The 19,393-nt window shown below is 42.2% G+C and overlaps 1 protein-coding gene across 4 annotated transcripts in view; it reads right to left on the reverse strand.

Annotated features, from left to right (window-relative positions):
- LOC134536225 (A disintegrin and metalloproteinase with thrombospondin motifs 9) overlaps positions 1-19,393 on the reverse strand; it is a 236,774-nt gene that overhangs the window by 19,418 nt on the left and 197,963 nt on the right. For all 4 annotated transcript variants that reach the window (XM_063375900.1, XM_063375902.1, XM_063375901.1 and 1 more), the window contains exons 13-22: positions 18,205-18,375; positions 16,685-16,849; positions 15,197-15,366; positions 14,058-14,187; positions 12,970-13,096; positions 10,781-10,997; positions 6,324-6,488; positions 4,548-4,709; positions 1,931-2,083; positions 187-429 (exon numbers count right to left, since the gene is read on the reverse strand). In XM_063375900.1, coding sequence (XP_063231970.1) covers positions 187-429; positions 1,931-2,083; positions 4,548-4,709; positions 6,324-6,488; positions 10,781-10,997; positions 12,970-13,096; positions 14,058-14,187; positions 15,197-15,366; positions 16,685-16,849; positions 18,205-18,375 — 1,703 coding nt within the window. The remainder of the gene's footprint in view (positions 1-186; positions 430-1,930; positions 2,084-4,547; positions 4,710-6,323; positions 6,489-10,780; positions 10,998-12,969; positions 13,097-14,057; positions 14,188-15,196; positions 15,367-16,684; positions 16,850-18,204; positions 18,376-19,393) is intronic.

Raw genomic sequence — 19,393 nt, forward strand, 5'->3', positions numbered from 1 at the left:
AATATAGATTGAAAATTCTTGACTTTTTAGTGACTCACGAAGCATGAGACACCCTACAGTCACACTCGATCGCACATGCATCGCCATTCAGGGACTCGCGGCGAAAGAAGCCATCGAGATGCCGACACGACGAACTCTGTGCGCGGACGACCGAAGAGCTCCCCGGCGGGGGCGTGCGGCCGTTACCTGGGACCAGTCGCTGGCGTGCCAGGTGACGCGCGGCCGGCCGCTCCTGCGGGCATCCCCGGGCTGCACCGGGATGCTGTTGCTCTGGATGTGGTCCGTGCCGCCGGGGATGAGGTTGTCCGCCGGGTCGTCGGCGTCGGGCGCGGGGCGCAGGCTGTTGTGTTGGCGCGGGTCGTCGTGCTGCCCCTCCCGCCGCCCCCCCGTCACGGAGGTCGCCGTGGACGTCGCCGGCAGCAGCGGCCGCTGCAACGACACACCAGCTCCGGCGAACGCTCTCGCTTCTTCGGCAGCGTCGTCTGGGTCCTTTCTTTCTTACATTCCTTGTCATTACTTTCATTGAAGGACTATTTATAAAGTCTTAACTTGATACCTCTCTTGCATTTTTTTTATTCTGCCACAAACATTTTCAACAGATATGTCCACTAAGTGTAATATCACAGATGTGAAAAGTTGCGCAGATGATGATCATTAATTATAGAGACTTGTGCACTATGTGAATATATGTTGAAATTATTTGTAGCAGGATGACAAATGCAAGGAAAGTATCAAGATAAAATTTTAACAAATAGCCCTTGCGTAAAAGTAACGAAGGAAAAAGTATAAAAAGTTAACACAGTGTGTGAGACTTAACATTAGCCATGCACAAATCTACTGGAATATCGAACCACGCGAGCAGTCGATTCACTTGCTGCCGGATAAACCCACATTTTTTTTAAGAGTGGGAAACGTGGTGGATGTTGCCATGAGCCAGTTGTTTTTCTTGGTTTCCAGTCCCTCCTCTCCGCTCCTCAACAAACCCACCCCAAATTCATTTTGCCAATGCTGCTTCTTCCACTCTCTTCTTATCACCTCTATTAATCTCTGAAGACCCTGATGTCTGCTTTAAATAATATGTTCATTCATTTGGCTACAGGAATGTTTGGTGTCGTGGAATAACTGTTGATTGACTTGAATTTGCAGAAATTATTTTATAAAATTGCATAGCAAAAAAAGCCAAAAAAAAATTTATAAAACTTAATTAAGTACCCACTAATATTCGTCTATTTCTTTAATAATGTTGTTAGACTCTTTCAACATGGTGCCATCTTGTAATTTTATTTGTAGACATTATTTGCAAGTTCTGTAGTTCAAAACTTGAATATGTATTTCAAATGACAAAAAACAAAACAAATGCACATGCCATGCCAGTTTCCTTTTTCACAATTATTGTTTTATTTCATTTAGCAGTAAGAAACAGAATTCATATAGTATATTTTTTTGTAACATAATAGGAAATTAAAAAAAATTATTTCTACCTTGCCTAAGCTGCTTTACTAGCAGGTAGTCAAGGCAATGGTCATGACCATCAAGAATGATGAAGAGAGTGGTTCAGAAGTGTTATTACGAGTATTCTTTTAAAAGCTCTATTTTTTTCAAAAAAATAAAATTTGACTTTCTTGACAATTACTGCTGAAACAAAAATTGACCTTGGCAGCTGAAAATTCTTTAAAATTAACAAAGTAGTTATTGATGCATGATAAGCTGGTCATGTGCTACACGATTCTGTGCTTGTTTAGTTTATGTCACAATATTAAGCTGTCAACATATCAAAGTTCATTGCAGTACCTGTCAAAAAAGTCACACCTCATCTTGAACAGAATGTGTTGGAATGTCGCCAGCGACGGTATCGGATGATCGAGGTACGAGAAGTGAAGTGTAACATCAGGAAACGGTGTCCGGGAGTCAGAAAACGGCCTGGACTCACCAGGGTCTCGGCGGGACAGTCCCGGATCCTGCACTGGTCCGTGTGCTGCGGGCGCGGCTCCGCAACGCAGGCCGCCTCGTCCTCCGTGCTGCCGTTGGGGTTCTGGCAGAGCACGGCCCTCGTCATCACGCCCATGCCGCACGACGCCGAGCACTGGAGCCACACCACGCTGCCGTCAGCACCTCGCAGGTGCGCCAACACAACCTCGCACCACTCGCGCCGGTGAGTGAGGGAGCCACACCTCTATTTCAACTGCCCGTTCTTTACTTGTAAGATAATGTAAATATGTGGAAAAAAAACATGCACTGTAGTCTTTAAAAAAATCTAAATTGTCTCCATTTATTGTGAGCATACCTTGCAAGTAGGCCTGTGCGAATATTCCAATTTTCGAATATCAAAACGAATAGTTTATTATTCGTATTCGATTCGATTTCGAATACTAACACTTAGAAAAACCGAATATTCAGTCATTTACGAAAAAGGCTGAGCGGGATCACTACATCTGGCCACGTAAAGCCCGTTTGAACACAGTAATTCGGAGCGATAACTAATGTATTTTATGTAGAAGAATGTCGTCAGGTCGTTTAAAACAGATTTGAACTGTCAGCATACTGATAAAGATAAATACGTGTCTGTAAAATCCATACAACCAAGACGTTATAGGTGACAGTTTTCAGATTAGAGGGTGAAACATGGTTTGTCGGCACTGTAATTTCGTTCAGAACGTGACGGCGAAGAGAAAGAAAATTGTACAGACCATGTGGAAAACATCTGGCCGCATACTCACAGCAAAGACTCAAAAAACCCAACATGCTACTTAAATGTTTTTCAATAGGATAATACACAGTAAACGACCGGATGCAGGCGGAAACCCCAACCCCCCCTCCACCCATTCATACCCTTCCCACCCTTCCCAAATTCCTCGCGTAGTGACAGCTCAGGCAATTATCCTGTCCCACGCTTCAAAAAAAAAAAACTCTTGCCAAGAACTTACTTAAAAGCTTGCGATCACGTTACATGGGGTACCAAGATTGTGAAGTAAATGTGTTTTCTATGATGGTAGATCCACGGTTCAAAGATTCACTAATTGAGGATGAAAATTAAAATAAATATGGGTAGAAAATTTGTGCAGGGAGGTATGTAAGCTGTGTAAGCTGAACACAGTAGCTGAAACTATAACTGAGACAAGTGAGGCTACAAGTGAAATGGCCTACGTGAAACCTTCAACAGCAGCTCAGTCTACTCTTGCAAGCTACGAAGAAACTATCCAAGGAGAAGTAAACGAATATCTGGCAGCACCCTTAATCCCAAAGAATGAAAATCCTTTCAGTTTCTGGTCAGAGAAGGGGCGCACTTGTTTACGAAACATAGCTGTGGTAGCAAGAAAGTACTTGCCTATACCTGCCACATAAGTGTGCAGTGAGAGACTTTTCTCAATAGCTGGCAACATTGTGACGTGTAGAAGAGAGAGTCTACTCCCCGAAAATGTAGAGCAGCTTGTGTTTCTCCACAAAAATTTAAATTAGCTAATATGTAGTGATGTGACAAGACTCTTTATAATACGAACTAATTATAAAATTGGAGAACCTTAAAATTTTAAGTACTGTCAGTTTTTTGATTCTACATACATTGTATCAGTAAATATGTACCTGTTATATTGTAATGTGATGTGATATAACATGTTTTATGGGATTTCAATTCTCATTCCAATTATTCGAACTCAATATTCGTATTCGAGAATAATTTGGTATTCGTATTCGAATTCGATTCGAACTAAAAAACTGATATTCGCACAGGCTTACTTGCAAGACATCTAATACTATAGAAAAAATATTATCCAGTATGTGTAGCTAAGTGCCTCCTACTGATATCGATTCATGTAAAACAAAATGAGATTTTTCAGAACTTTTATCACACATTACTGGAAGGATATCTGACACAGCCTCTTAATGAGGATTAGGTTAATACAATTTCAGTTAACAATATTTAGGTTAGGTATTGGGGATTTAAAAAAAAAACATGTTTTGATTTAAGGAGGAGTTTAAGTTACAGAAAATCGGGTATATCCTGTTGTTTTTTTTTTTATAAGGTTTCTCATTAAGTGCATTGAATGGCTGAATTTGAGCTTAACATGTTACTTTTATGGGGGGCCAGTCAGAAACCAAAATGTGATATTCTGGTTTTTGGTCCATGTTAATTTTTGAAAACTGGCCTTTGTTACGGCAAAGAGCACACTTTTTTTTTGAGGTTGTAGAAGTGTGACTCTTGATAAAATTTTACAGTTTAAGTATTTCTTTGAAATATTTAAATTCCGAACCATCAGTGACTTCAAAGGGGAATTTATTTATTACTCCTAAAAAATTGTTAACTTCAGCCGTTCCATTACGTTACGTGCTATACCAGTGACGACCAATCAATGGCCAGTGGGCAATCAGTAGCCCAAACAAAGTGACACACTCTTGCAAAATCTCAATATGTAAATTATATATTTAAAAAAAAAAAAGAGCTGTGAATTTACTGATTTTATTGCTCAGCTGATTCTAACCACTTGTCACGATATCGAAACGACCTACGTTGCGGGGAGAGGAAAGACAGGTGTTTGTCGTAGCACACTCACCTCGCCCCAGGGCCCCAGGCGCCACGCCGCGCAGGGACGCAGCTCGCACGGCTCCTTGTGCGCGGGCACGGGGTCCAGGCAGTAGTTGGCCGACACCACGTGGTTGTCCACCTGGCACCAGTAGGGCCGCTCGCGCTGGCCCGGGCCGCAGGTCGCCGAGCACTGCGGGGGGAAGCACAGGAGCCTCGTGCAGGAACTGGGGTTGCTCCCCTCGCCCCTGCCGTGACTACCACTGTCCCGCTCGAAGCCCCGCTGTCGCAGCACAGGCTGGGAGTGGTTCAACGGCTGGGGCCACCACTTTCAAATGGAAAATGCTCTTTATCTACAGCATACCTTCCAAACTTTCCAGAAACAAAATTAGGAAGAAATTTCAAAACAGATACTCGTGCAAGGGTTTTATGTTTTGTGAGAGTTGGCAAATCCTGAGGACATGTGAGCGAGAGAGAGAGGAAGTGGTGTGGAAGCGTGGTCGAGAGTTCAAGCGGAGGAACTGAAGATGTTTGAATCGTAAACGTAGTGAATAAAGAGTTTGATGCTAAATGGGATACCATTATTGATAATATTAACAATGTTACTCTAAGTTACTCCCAGCACCTCATTTGTCCCAGTCGAAGCCCCACTGTCGCAACACAGCAGGGAAAGGTTCGAGGGCTGGGGCCACCATTTTCAAATGAAAAATGCTCTTTATCTACAGCACACCTTCCAAACTTTCCAGAAACAAAATTAGGAAGAAATTTCAAACTCTTACAAGAAGGCGTGAATAATACGCAGCAATTCTAACAGAAAACTTGATACATAGTTACAAATGCACTTGTGGCATGCTTTGCGTGTCCTGGGGATTATTTAAAGACTTGAGTTGTTTCCCTTGCCTTTTCAAATATCTTTAATATTAATCGTAAGCTTTATTTTGCATAGTGGACATTTAATAAATATTGCTTTAGATTTTATTTTAGCTATTAATTGTTACTGCCTTTTTTATTTTTATGTTGGCATATTTCCTCAATATTTCTATTTTACATTAATTTAGTTATTTTATTTATGAGCCTGAAGTTTATAAGTCTTTTAGTAATTTACTTTTAATCTTTAAAAAGTAGTTTTGGAAGGTTGTTTATATTTGGGTTTAGGTGTGACAACTTTAAAGAACGTTCAACTTGTTTCTGGAACTCAAGTTTTCCTTCCTTGCCGCGAGAGGGGTATGGTAGAGGGAGGGTGAGTGGAGAGTGTACTGGCGGCAGTGTGCTTCTTGATCAAAATTAAAAAAAAAAAAACAATCATGGGGTATATATTAGCATCTAAATTGTTTCACCTATCAGTAGATAAGAAGTAAGGCCTACTTTGCAAATTTCTCACTATCGCTTCTCTGGTCGTTTCCGTCATTTCTGCAATGATTGCTGTTGTTTTCATTCTGCCGCATCTATGTCCCCATCCCTTTGTTTCTTCAGAATTCAGGAACATTTTAAGAAATTACGGACCAGCGTGATCTGCCACACTTACTGGGATGTTGCCTTTTAGCAAAAAAAAAAGTTTAAACAAAGACTGCTACTACTCCCAAAAAAAAAAAAAAAAAAAAAACTGAATTTGCTGTTGAAATCCACACTTTTCACATTATTACAATGTTTGACCAACTTTAAAAGATTGGTAAATCTGTTTTCCTACCATAGTGCAATGTACAACAACAACATGCCTGTTGGAAGCTCAATGATGAACGTCATGTTACTATGTAGGGATATGAAAGTGTATGTTTCAAGTGATACTTATCTCCGATGCCAGACTCACCGGGAACCAGTCGCCGATGGACCACTGGGGGCAGCTCAGCTCCTCGCACACGCCCTCCGTGATCCTCTCGCTGGCCACGCACTGCGCGTCCTCCACCTGCCGCCCCAGCTCGTCCACGCACTCGGCCGTGCGCTGCCGCACGCCGCCGCCACACGTCCGCGAGCACTGCACAGCACAAGCACGCCCGCTGCACCCGCCGGGCCAGCTCACACGCGTCCGTGTCCGCGACGCCCCACCAGCGAGCCAGCACAGACACCGCACACACGCGTACGTGTCCGCGACGCCCCACCGGCGAGCCAGCACAGACACCGCACACACGCGTCCGTGTCCGCGACGCCCCACAAGCGAGCCAGCACAGACACCGCACACACGCGTCCGTGTCCGCGACGCCCCACAAGCGAGCCAGCACAGACACCGCACACACGCGTCCGTGTCCGCGACGCCCCACAAGCGAGCCAGCACAGACACCGCACACACGCGTCCGTGTCCGCGACGCCCCACCGGCGTGCCAGCACAGACACCGCACCAATTTCAAGTACAAACTACATGAACCAAGCAAGAACTTAATTTCCAATAATAAGATAAATAAAATCAAAATTAATGTCTGGTTCAAAGACTATATACTTAAGCTTTCCCAAGATCCAGATATCATCATCAAGCTCATCTTATTCTATCTTCAAGGTAATCCCAGCTAATTTACAGTTTCATAACTCAACCCTGACAAATGTCGTGTTTTGACGAAGGTATGATTACAATACCTGTCATGTAGCAGTTAGAGTGATTTGTTTTTGCAGGTCTTAGCTTCAGATATAGTGCTTGACATCTGAGAATCAATAACAATGGTCTTGAACTTCAAACATTTTAATTTTAAATTATGTTCTATATAATTGAGTAGGAGATGCAGTATTTCTGGTATGCCACCGCACAAAAATATGTGGCTAACTAAAGTGAATTAATTTTACATTGGTTTGTTTGCCTGATGACAGCTGATTCAATTTTGTCTCACAATCAATATAGCTATGTTAGTAATATATTATTAAAACTACTATCTAGCAGGTGGGCCCAAAACTTCTTGAAAAATCAAAAATCAGTCTCGACAATTAAGAGTTTCTCCCACGTGTTCCCACAAACCTCGGTAATTAAGACTGTCATCTTGACACTCAACATCCTAATCAATTCATTTCACAAGTAATGATGTAATTTTCCATGAATCGAGCCAAGACAGCCAGGATGCAGTCATGAAGGTAATTAGTAATAAGCATGTCTTTAACAGAATTACTCTCAAAAATAAAAACGAATCAAGAATTATTGTGCAATAAAAAATTTGCCAATGTCATAAATGTGAAAAAGTGCTATTAGTACGAGATGCAATTTCAAACAAAGAATTATGAATTATTTCCAATCCATTAAGTTCACACGATTTGGTACAAAATTCATGCTGAGTAAATTACTTTCAATGTATTTATAATAATTAACGATAAAACTGTTGTAATTTGAGTTAGTTTGTCAAATTGCTCATTGATTTCATGTTTTTAGTTCGATTTGGTGGTAAGTGGTCTATTAACGGTGTACTGATGTGCTTTGCAGTGTTATTTTGGTATTACCCCAATTCACCATGTGATCTTGTTCCTAGTTATTGGTCATTGCGAAGGTTGGTGATGTGCTTTGTGGTGTTATTTTGGTTATCCCAATTAACTGTGTGATCTTATTCCTAGTTATTGGTCACTACGAAGACTGGCGATGTACTTTGTGGTGGTATTTTGGTATTATCCCAATGGACCGTGTGATCTTGTTCCTAGTTATTGGTCACTGCGAAGGCTGGTGATGTGCTTTGTGGTGTTATTTTGGTTATCCCAATTAACAGTGTGATCTTGTTCCTAGTTATTGGTCACTGCGAAGGCTGGTGATGTGCTTTGTGGTGTTATTTTGGTATTACCCCAATTCACCATGTGATCTTAATCCTAGTTATTGGTCACTGCGATGGCTGGCGATGTGCTTTGTGGTGTTATTTTGGTATTACCCCAATTCACCATGTGATCTTGTTCCTAGTTATTGGTCACTGCGAAGGCTGGTGATGTGCTTTGTGGTGTTATTTTGGTATTATCCCAATTAACCATGTGATCTTGTTCCTAGTCACTGGTCACTGCAAAGGCTGGTGATGTTTTGTGGTGTTATTTTGGTATTACCCCAATTCACCATGTGATCTTATTCCTAGTTATTGGTCACTGCGAATGCTGGTGACGTGCTTTGTGGTGTTATTTTGGTTATCCTAATTAACCATGTGATCTTGTTCCTAGTTATTGGTCACTGTGAAGGCTGGCGATGTGCTTTGTGGTGTTATTTTGGTATTACCCCAATTCACCATGTGATCTTGTTCCTAGTTATTGGTCTCTGCGAAGGTTGTGAAGTGCTTTGTGGTGTTATTTTGGTATTACCCCAATTACCGTGTGATCTTGTTCCTAGTTATTGGTCACTGCGAAGGCTGGTGATGTTTTGTGGTGTTATTTTGGTATTACCCCAATTCACCATGTGATCTTATTCCTAGTTATTGGTCACTGCGAAGGCTGGTGACGTGCTTTGTGGTGTTATTTTGGTATTATCCCAATGGACCGTGTGATCTTGTTCCTAGTTATTGGTCACTGCGAAGGCTGGTGACGTGCTTTGTGGTGTTATTTTGGTATTATCACAATTAACTGTGTGATCTTATTCCAAGTTATTGGTCACTGCAAAGGCTGGTGACGTGCTTTGTGGTGTTATTTTGGTATTACCCCAATTAACCGTGCAATCTTTTTCCTAGTTATTGGTCACTGCGAAGGCTGGTGATGTGCTTTGTGGTGTTTTGGTATTGTCCCAATTAACCGTACGATCTTGTTCCTAGTTATTGGTCACTGCGAAGGCTGGTGATGTGCTTTGTGGTGTTATATTGGTATTGTCCCAATTAACCGTGTGATCTTGTTCCTAGTTATTGGTCACTGCGAAGGTAGGTGATGTGCTTTGTGGTGTTATTTTGGTATTATCCCAATGGACCGTGTGATCTTGTTCCTAGTTATTGGTCACTGCGAAGGCTGGTGATGTGCTTTGTGGTGTTATTTTGGTTATCCCAATTAACAGTGTGATCTTGTTCCTAGTTATTGGTCACTGCGAAGGCTGGTGATGTGCTTTGTGGTGTTATTTTGGTATTACCCCAATTCACCATGTGATCTTAATCCTAGTTATTGGTCACTGCGAAGGCTGGTGACATGCTTTGTGGTGTTATTTTGGTATTACCCCAATTCACCATGTGATCTTGTTCCTAGTTATTGGTCACTGCGACGGCTGGCGATGTGCTTTGTGGTGTTATTTTGGTATTACCCCAATTCACCATGTGATCTTGTTCCTAGTTATTGGTCACTGCGAAGGCTGGTGATGTGCTTTGTGGTGTTATTTTGGTATTATCCCAATTAACCATGTGATCTTGTTCCTAGTCACTGGTCACTGCAAAGGCTGGTGATGTTTTGTGGTGTTATTTTGGTATTACCCCAATTCACCATGTGATCTTATTCCTAGTTATTGGTCACTGCGAATGCTGGTGACGTGCTTTGTGGTGTTATTTTGGTTATCCTAATTAACCATGTGATCTTGTTCCTAGTTATTGGTCACTGCGAAGGCTGGCGATGTGCTTTGTGGTGTTATTTTGGTATTACCCCAATTCACCATGTGATCTTGTTCCTAGTTATTGGTCACTGCGAAGGTTGTGAAGTGCTTTGTGGTGTTATTTTGGTATTACCCCAATTACCGTGTGATCTTGTTCCTAGTTATTGGTCACTGCGAAGGCTGGTGATGTTTTGTGGTGTTATTTTGGTATTACCCCAATTCACCATGTGATCTTATTCCTAGTTATTGGTCACTGCGAAGGCTGGTGACGTGCTTTGTGGTGTTATTTTGGTATTATCCCAATGGACCGTGTGATCTTGTTCCTAGTTATTGGTCACTGCGAAGGCTGGTGATGTGCTTTGTGGTGTTATTTTGGTATTATCACAATTAACTGTGTGATCTTATTCCAAGTTATTGGTCACTGCAAAGGCTGGTGACGTGCTTTGTGGTGTTATTTTGGTATTACCCCAATTAACCATGCAATCTTTTTCCTAGTTATTGGTCACTGCGAAGGCTGGTGATGTGCTTTGTGGTGTTTTGGTATTGTCCCAATTAACCGTATGATCTTGTTCCTAGTTATTGGTCACTGCGAAGGCTGGTGATTTGCTTTGTGGTGTTATATTGGTATTGTCCCAATTAACCGTGTGATCTTGTTCCTAGTTATTGGTCACTGCGAAGGTTGGTGATGTGCTTTGTGGTGTTATTTTGGTATTATCCCAATTAACCATGTGATCTTGTTCCTAGTCACTGGTCACTGCGATGGCCGGCGATATCTCGACCCCATCTCGCCGCGATGCGCTAAGCGGACGTGCCGGCAGACTCACCGGCCCCCACTTGCCGTACTTCCACTTGACGACGTCGCAGATGCCCTCGCAAGGCTCCCGGTCGGGCGGCCGGAACGCCAGCAGGTGCAGGCACGAGCTGTTGTCCACGGGGTAGATCTGGTGCGTGTCCGTCATCTCCTGCACGCACTGCACGCTGAGCGTGCGCTCCCCGCGCCCGCAGTGCGCCGAGCACTCAGAGCGCGACCAAATCTGCCACCTGCGGCAACCCGCGTGTGTCTCTCAAACAAAGTGTGAACAGACAGTACAAGCAAATAAGGTTATAATTTATACATTTTTTTTGTTCATACATTATAATGACCTTTAAAAAAGTTGCTCATTTTGACTTTCATCTTCATATAACTAATGTAAAGTTTCTTAGGTTATATTTTATATATTTATTTCTCAGTTATTATACATTTACAAATGTTTACAATCGTCAAAATACCACATGTAATTTGAAGTGACTAGATGCACTCACAAACAAGCTTGCTTACGCGAGTGCTAAATTTCCTGGTTAATTAAGTGAATATTGTTAAAAAAAATGGTATATAAATTATTATTATTATTATTTTAAAAAATATTTGTGGGTAGTGAAATGTACAGAAATTAGCCTTTAGATTTGCCCGGCGCTAATTTTTGGATATATTAATTGATGTTGCAGAGTAGATTTGTAATCATTAAGTTGGTAGCAGAAGGAAACTGTAAGAGTATTGACTTCAATGTTTTATTGTTGTAGTCTATGCAGTCTTTCGGTAGCCATGATGTAGAGAGGATCGTGTTGTAATGTAGTCGTGAAATAAATATCCTCAAAGAAACATGTTCGTATGCTTTCTCCATAAAATCAGGCTCAACCACTGATCCTGTGCCACAAATGCTACTTTCACAAAATCTGTAAGGTATTTGCGCTCATTATAACATTTTCTTACGGATTTAAAGTGCTATTTTGACACTCTTAAACATCATTGCACGTCTCTTCTGAGACTTCTGGCGGGCGTACTTACTATGCCGCTTTGACAAAGTACCCAGATAATTTGTATGATTGTTTTACTTTTCAAAAAAATTGGTGCTGGTTGATATTGTAACATGTCACAATCATGCCCGGCTAAGACGACAACTCTTCCTTCCACAAACATAAAACATTTGAAGAATACCTTTATGACTGTCACAGGTAATGAGGTGTAAAATTCTATTATATGACTTGGCACTTTTAATGATATTTATCAAATAAAATCGTCTGAAATGAATTAAGACTTTTATTCCTCTCTCGACGACCTCTCGGCCCAGCCCTCGTACAAATACTGATGAAACAAAGCAGAATACAAAAGCCTTACGAAAATTATTTTGTTCGGTACTTCCCCACAAAGCTGCCTAGCTATTGGCTATAAGTATTATTCTTATACTTATTATTCAGTGATTCCAATCTTTGACAGCTTCCCCTAGTTCTCTCCCATATCTCTGTCTCTTTCTTAAACAGAATGCGATAAATTATCGTCTATCATTTCGGCGCCACTGTGTTGCCGCAAATTTTTATTTATTTATTTTTACCTAGCACTGTCTTATGTTATAAAAACGTCAACAAAACACCATGAACCAGATACAAAAATATAATCATTATAAAAATAACATTTAAATGCAATCAACTACAGAAAACCACACTTACATACATAATAATACAGCAAGCAAAAAAGAAAACCAGTACAAATATAGTTAAAAAGCTTTTTTAAATAAAATAAATAAATATCAAAATTTATTACTAGAATATTATTGTCGACATAATATAAATACCAAACTAAGTCACCCCAACCCGAGATTAAAGACATTCACGTTCCTGTCGGAAATTCGTTTAAAATTCAACTTTCAGATACGATGCTTGCCAAAAGTTTACAAAAAAATCTTTCCTTAAAACTGTTTAACTGAGTAAATTAATAATTAAGAGTCCCGGAAATTTTTTTCACTTTAATTCAACAACCAGTTACTGCAAGGTTATGCGACATGCATTTTTGTTTATAGTTTTTACTTGACAAGATTTAAATTAAGGGAAATGAAGGGTCGAATCCAGTGGGAACTGAAAAAGGTTTCTCAAAATAGACAGCTGGCAATGATGAAAGAAGTGCAGCCCGTGGTCTCCGGGCTTCCCTAACGCTACGGGGGGGAGCGGCAAGGGCAAGGGGTGGTGGGATGGTACTCGCTTGAGCGTGCAGTGGCTGTTGCACGGCTCCGTGCGTGTCTGCGGCAGCACCAGCCCCTTGCAGTTCTCGTCGCCCACCTGCGCGTGGGTCTCTATGTCCGCGCACACCGGCAGGATGTGCTTCTCACCTCGGGAAAGCAAACAACACGCAGGCTGTAAGTCAGCTCTACCGCTGCGTCCACTTCGACCTCCAAGACACAGCTACTGGAAGAACTCAGCTCAAACATGACGAAAACCACTGCCACATCGTCAAAGTTCATTATTTGGCCAAGCCAGCGAGGTGGCACAACTGTAAAATGTTGGACATGTATTCTGGAGGACCTGGATTTGAATCCCAACTCATCCATCCTAAAACAGATTTGACATAGTTTCCTGAGATCACTCCGTATGCTTTGATGGTTTCTTTTTATGTGCCACAACAGAAATCTCCTTCAGAATCCCTGAGTTCTACTGTGTTGTGGTCTACAATTAACTCATTGTCAACGAGACATAAAACCAAAATTAATAATAATTAAATGGCAGGACCTTATTATGAAAGTAATTAATGGCTAGGGACAATATTATTTTGTGAATTACGATAAAACTGAAATAACATCAAAAAAGTGTGTCGATAAACCACGTAACACTGAAAATTAATACACCATAAAGCACTGAATTGCAACTAAAATCATTAAATTAATCATTTATTACAAAAAAATTAACACTTATCACAAAGACTAATCCTTGAATACAGTAATTTCAATAAATGATATATATTTAGCACAAAATTTTGTACCAAATTTTATGTAAAAAAAAATATTTTTTTTATTCTTGCAACTGTTATTATTAGCAACTCAGTTTTACATGATGACAGTACATTTTCAAAACACACAAACACCTGCCAATTTATTTTTTATTGTTCTGAATAGTTAAATATGCATATTAAATTTTATTATAGGCGCCTAAAGGTGCCCGTTGAAAAATGACGAATGTAACAAGCAATTTAGTATACACGAAATATTTATTAATATTTCAATTTATTTAAATATTGTAACTCGTCCAAGTGACACACTGTAACAGCGAGCAGCGTCGGGGCAGGGAAACACCTACCATGACACACGCGGTCGCAGGTCGACCACTCGCTGCCCTCGATCCAAGTGTAGTCGGTGACCATGTCGCGCGACACCCTGTACTGGTACGTCACGTTGGGCGGGTACTTGAGCTCCCCCACGGACAGGATCTGCAACGCGAGTCACGTGCTCCCAACGTCTGCCTCGCTTCAGGAGGGAAGGTGTGTGCGCGGCTACGGGACAGCTCTAGTTCGCAAACCACTGACGCGGTGCTTGTGAGTTGTCTGCCGTCCCGTGGCCCCTCGACATGTGCCGTGACAACAGACGCAGTGCCGGGTGGCTGCACAGCAAGTCAGCAAAGGGGTAGTCAAGGCCTCGAGTGCACGTATGTGCACATAGGCCTTGGCACCGGGACCAAGGAATTTGCAAACGTATCATCGATGCTCCAATGGATGGCACCCAATAACTTAATAAAATTTGTTTTTCTCCTGACTTTACAGTGTCATACAAGGATTAGACCTAACAAGTTACTACTAAAATGTTTATTAAATTATCGATGTTCCTCTGATTTGAAACTACGTATGTACTACAAAATAACTTCAATTTACTGACAAAAAAAACGTGATTGTACCTATTCGAAAGTGTGTTCATTCAAATCGGCCAAGGTAGCTCTATTGGTCGGGACAAGATTATACACTGAATTGCGATAAAACTGAAATAACACCGAAATTCTTGTCAAAACACAGCTGAAACACCGAAATGCTAGTTAATACACCATATAACACTTAGGCGCAAGTTATATCATAGGATTAAAAAGCATTTAACCAAAACTTAATTCAAATAATAAAAAAAGGAATCTCATAATGTTTGAAATTCTAGGAATGTCAATTCCAGACAAAAAATTGTACCAAAGTGCATGAATCACAAAAATTAATTATATCGGAAGTATTGTACATCATCTCTTATTAAATTACTTTTAAACAGCAAATGCTCAATAATTCATTTTTATTGTTCTAAACATATCTGTTTTAGACCGATTTATTACAAATTATTTTATTGCAAAAATTCAGCATTACAAAACAACTTTTATGAAAATAGAAACAATAACAGGAAAATCTTCTGTTTTAAAAATGAAATCGGCCGTACAAATGTAGTTTCCAGTGACAGGTGTACTGATACCTCCACGATGAGGTCCCGCTTGAGCGGGCGGGAGGAGTTGACGCGCTCCACCGCGACGTTGGAGCCCGAGTAGTCGAGCGTGGTGTTGTGGTACTCCACCTGCTTGCCGCTCGTGCTGATGATGTAGCCGCCGTTCAGGACGTGCTCCAGAGACTCGCTGTCCTTCAGCACTGCGGGCAGACAAGGTCGCGAGCTGCCGGGGGGCACTGCCCTCCGACACCGCTCTCGGCGGCTAGAGGGAGCGGGGAAGGGACTAACGCAGGCCCACTTCCCCGGGGGAAAACAACAGTTTCTGCTTGTCTCCGCTAATTAAAAACGCAGGGTCTGATTTTTAAAATCGTCTCAACATTCATATAGTACAGTATTTGTAACTATAATTTATTAATTAATAACCTCTTTTTTTTGTATTGAAATATGGTAACACCCAGATACTTAAAAAAATATATTTGATATTACTTACTCTATCTTAATATCATACTATGTATCAGATTTGTGTACAGTAATTCCCAAAGCAATCCATTATTGAAAGTTTAAGACGATTCACGTCCCGTTTCACACGTAAACGAAGTTTTGGCATGGACAAGCCCAGGGGACCGAATCCGTGTGCCTTCAGGAGTGACCGAATGCCTTCAGGAATTTCCACAGAGCACCACGTGGCCTGAGGGTTTTTTTTTTGGACATGGGTTTTAACCGACACAATTCATCTCTGGATAAAGTTGCTATTATGTTGTATCCTGCCCTTGAGTTGGCCTGCATGAATGCAATAGGCAGAAAACTTTAAAATATACAAAAAGTTTTCCATAAAACATATTTTTGACGGTTACATTTATCAACCCCATTTCACATTCGCGATTTTCCAAATCCAAGGAGAACCCCCCCCCCCCCCCCCCCCCCCCCCCAGGGTCTACACTCATGACAAACCCATTCCTGACGATTTGAGCTCTACTCCATCGAGGTGGAAGAGAACTTAGGGATGCCGGGGGAAGAGAGGAGAGGAGGCATCTATGGGGGGAGGGGGAGGGGGGGAAGGAGAAGGAGTAACTTCCCCAGGAGGCAGGACAGGTCGACAGTGTCGACATGACGAGTGTGCTCCTGAACCACCGACAGTCAGGGCTGCCCTGACGCAACTGTCACTCATACACACCAGCACGCTCCAGCACCAACAACTACATATCCTGTAAGTTGGGTGGACTAGAATCATTGCATTTCTTTCTTTTTCAATTGGAAACTCCTTCATCTGGGAAAAAAAAAGTAGAGGTTGAAATTGACGGAGGAGTTCAAAAAATAAAAAAGGATGAGAAAAAAATTTAAAACAGAGAGGGGGGGGGGGGGGGGGGGGGGGTAGGGAAATTTTGTTTAAAAAACACGCTATGTACAATGATTCCAAATGGCAACAGAATCATCACTGCTTCGTAAAGACTTGTTCACGTGCAAATGAAACGTTACTGCTACTGGCTGCTGGCTATCGGGCGGGCGCGCGGGACGCACCCAGGAAGTGGTCGTCCTTGCCATCCGAGCTGCGCTGCCGGATGTCGAGCCCGTACGCCCCGGCCGGGATGCGCACGACGAAGTTGTAGCCGTAGATGGTCCAGTTGTAGCTGCCCGAGATGAGCTTGCACGTCGAGTTGTCCCCCTTGCACTTGCCGCAGATGTCTGCACACAACACGCGCTCTTCAGACGAGCCAGGCCAAAAATAAACAACTACAACACGCGCTCTTCAGACGAGCCAGGCCAAAAATAAACAACTACAACATGCGCTCTTCAGATGAGCCAGGCCAAAAAGAAACAACTACAACACGCGCTCTTCAAACAAGACAGGCCAAAAAGAAACAACTACAACACGCGCTGTTCAGACAAGACAGGCCAAAAAGAAACAACTACAACACGCGCTCTTCAGACAAGTCAGGCCAAAAAGAAACAACTACAACACACGCTCTTCAGACGAGCCAGGCCAAAAATAAACAACTACAACACGTGCTCTTGAGATTAGCCAGGCCAAAAAGAAACAACTACAACTCGCGCTCTTCAGACGAGCCAGGCCAAACAACTTCAACTGCATGCGCTGTATGTCTGTTCGCATTCCCACGCAAGAGGATATTTACACTGTGAAATAATAACATCTCACAGCACTCAAAGGATTCATACAAAACAGGAAATTTCTAGCTGGCCTCTACAGACTAACTTGTATAATAATAATGTGTTCTGTGAGTCTCCAGTTTGAAGACAAAACAGAAGCTATCAGATTCTCTTTTTCTCCTCTAAATTCTACTGGCAAAAAAAAAAAAAATTATTTTGTAATGTTTAATGTTGACTTGTGTTTAGAGTAGAATCATCTTAGTAACCTTTTAGATTTTAAAAATTTGACTGAATCATTAAAAAATAAATTAATTAATAAAGCAAATATTGAGCAGTTTTCTAATTGTGTAATTTCATCTGAAGCTTTGCGCACCATTTACGTGCCCCGGTAAGCTGGGCCTTAAAACCAGCCTTCGATTTAAGTGGACGCCACGAGTTCGGGTGGTGATGAATCATGGACCTGTCAGGACGTGTCTCTCTAGTTGCTAGCCTATCCAATTCAGTTGTGCTGCTATTTTACTGTGGTATTTACCAGTTAAACATGGTTAGTTAAGGGAGAGTCCACTGTAAAGCAACTTTTGTTGTTTTAAATCCAAGGTCTAAAGTTTAAACCTGAGTGTGCCGGTGTGTTGGGATCGAATCAGTGATCCTCGTCACATAAAGCATGACCGAGGTTCCAACAGGAAATTTTTGTGAATATTGACGAACTGAGTAATTTTTGGCAAATTTTTAAGATCAAGGTCATGGTCATAGGTCATCCAAGATGGTCTCCGTGACGTCATCGGAGATGCAGGTTCCAAGGCAGCAGAAGCCGCCACCACCACAGCCAGTAGCCGGGTGCCGGATCGGCCAAAATACGCTACTACTGCTAACCTTTATATTTGTTTCGTTAACATTTTTACTACAGGAGGAACCTCGGGACCACGACGTACCGAGCCGCGCCTTGGAGTACAGCACGTGGTTGCAGCCGGCCGGGATGCACTTGCCGTTGACGCACACGTCGAAGGTATCGGGACCGCACGGCGTGCCGTCAGTCACCTTCTCCCGGAGCGGGTAGTACTGGTCGGAGTGCGCCATGCGGCAGTACAGCTGGCAGCGGTTCTCTGCGCACACGCACACACGGGGGGCTCGCAGGCTCAGCTTCCCGGACCCGCTGTCCCGAGGCCAGGCTCTCGCCAGCTTTGGGGCAGCACCCACCCTCAGTTGTTTAATTGTCTCTCGAGTAACTCCTCAACCGCAGAGCTTTAGTGCGGCCTAAAAGCAGTACTTCAGGACAGTGGCGTGGCCAGTATTTGTGTATTGGGGGGTGTTAGAAGCATGGCCTCCCCTCCCCCACGTATTAAAGCCGTGGGTCCGGGGGTCCTCCCCCGGGAAAATTTGGATTTTAAGGTGTAAAATAGTGCTAAATTAGCTGTTTTCGGTACTTCAATTTAAATATTGTAATGGTAAAAATTGTATTATTTTTAATATGAAATTTGTTTGAGTGATGAGTAAGAAATTAATTAAAGATTTGGTGCTAAGGGGGGGGGGGGGGTTTCAACCCCTAACCCCCCCCCCCCCCTGGCTATACCCCTGCTTCAGGAGCCTTTAGAAAAGTATGTTGACAAAACGTTATTCTGGACTTTCACCACCGCTGGCATTTTAATTCAATCTTTTCTGTTTGCAAGAATCATTCAAAAGAACCTACCAGGAATACTCAATAACTGTTGCACTGAAAATGAAAATAAATATAAATTGTCAAAAACAAATACATGGCTAAGTTCGGGTTCACAATCCCATGTTTTATATTCAGGATATTTCTATGAAGATTCTGTATCAATTCCGCACACCGCGTCAGCCTGAATTCTGCAACGCATCCATGTTTTTACACTTGTCCACGCTGGTGCTAACTCTACCTAAGTGCATTAAATAAAGACTCAAACTGAAAGACTAATAGTTGTAAACACAATAAGATAACACAAACTCACATTAGCTTAAATGTTGCTGCAGTTGACTGACTGGACAAGCACCCTTACAGGGAAGAGAGTTAAGGGTGCGCGGGATCTGCTGTTTCGAGGGGAAACCAGGGAGTCGTGGGAAACACAAACCATGGGAACTGAGATACAGAGGTCAGATGATGCA

The sequence above is a fragment of the Bacillus rossius genome, chromosome 10, assembly GCF_032445375.1.
Source record: "Bacillus rossius redtenbacheri isolate Brsri chromosome 10, Brsri_v3, whole genome shotgun sequence".
NCBI lineage: Eukaryota > Metazoa > Arthropoda > Insecta > Phasmatodea > Bacillidae > Bacillus > Bacillus rossius.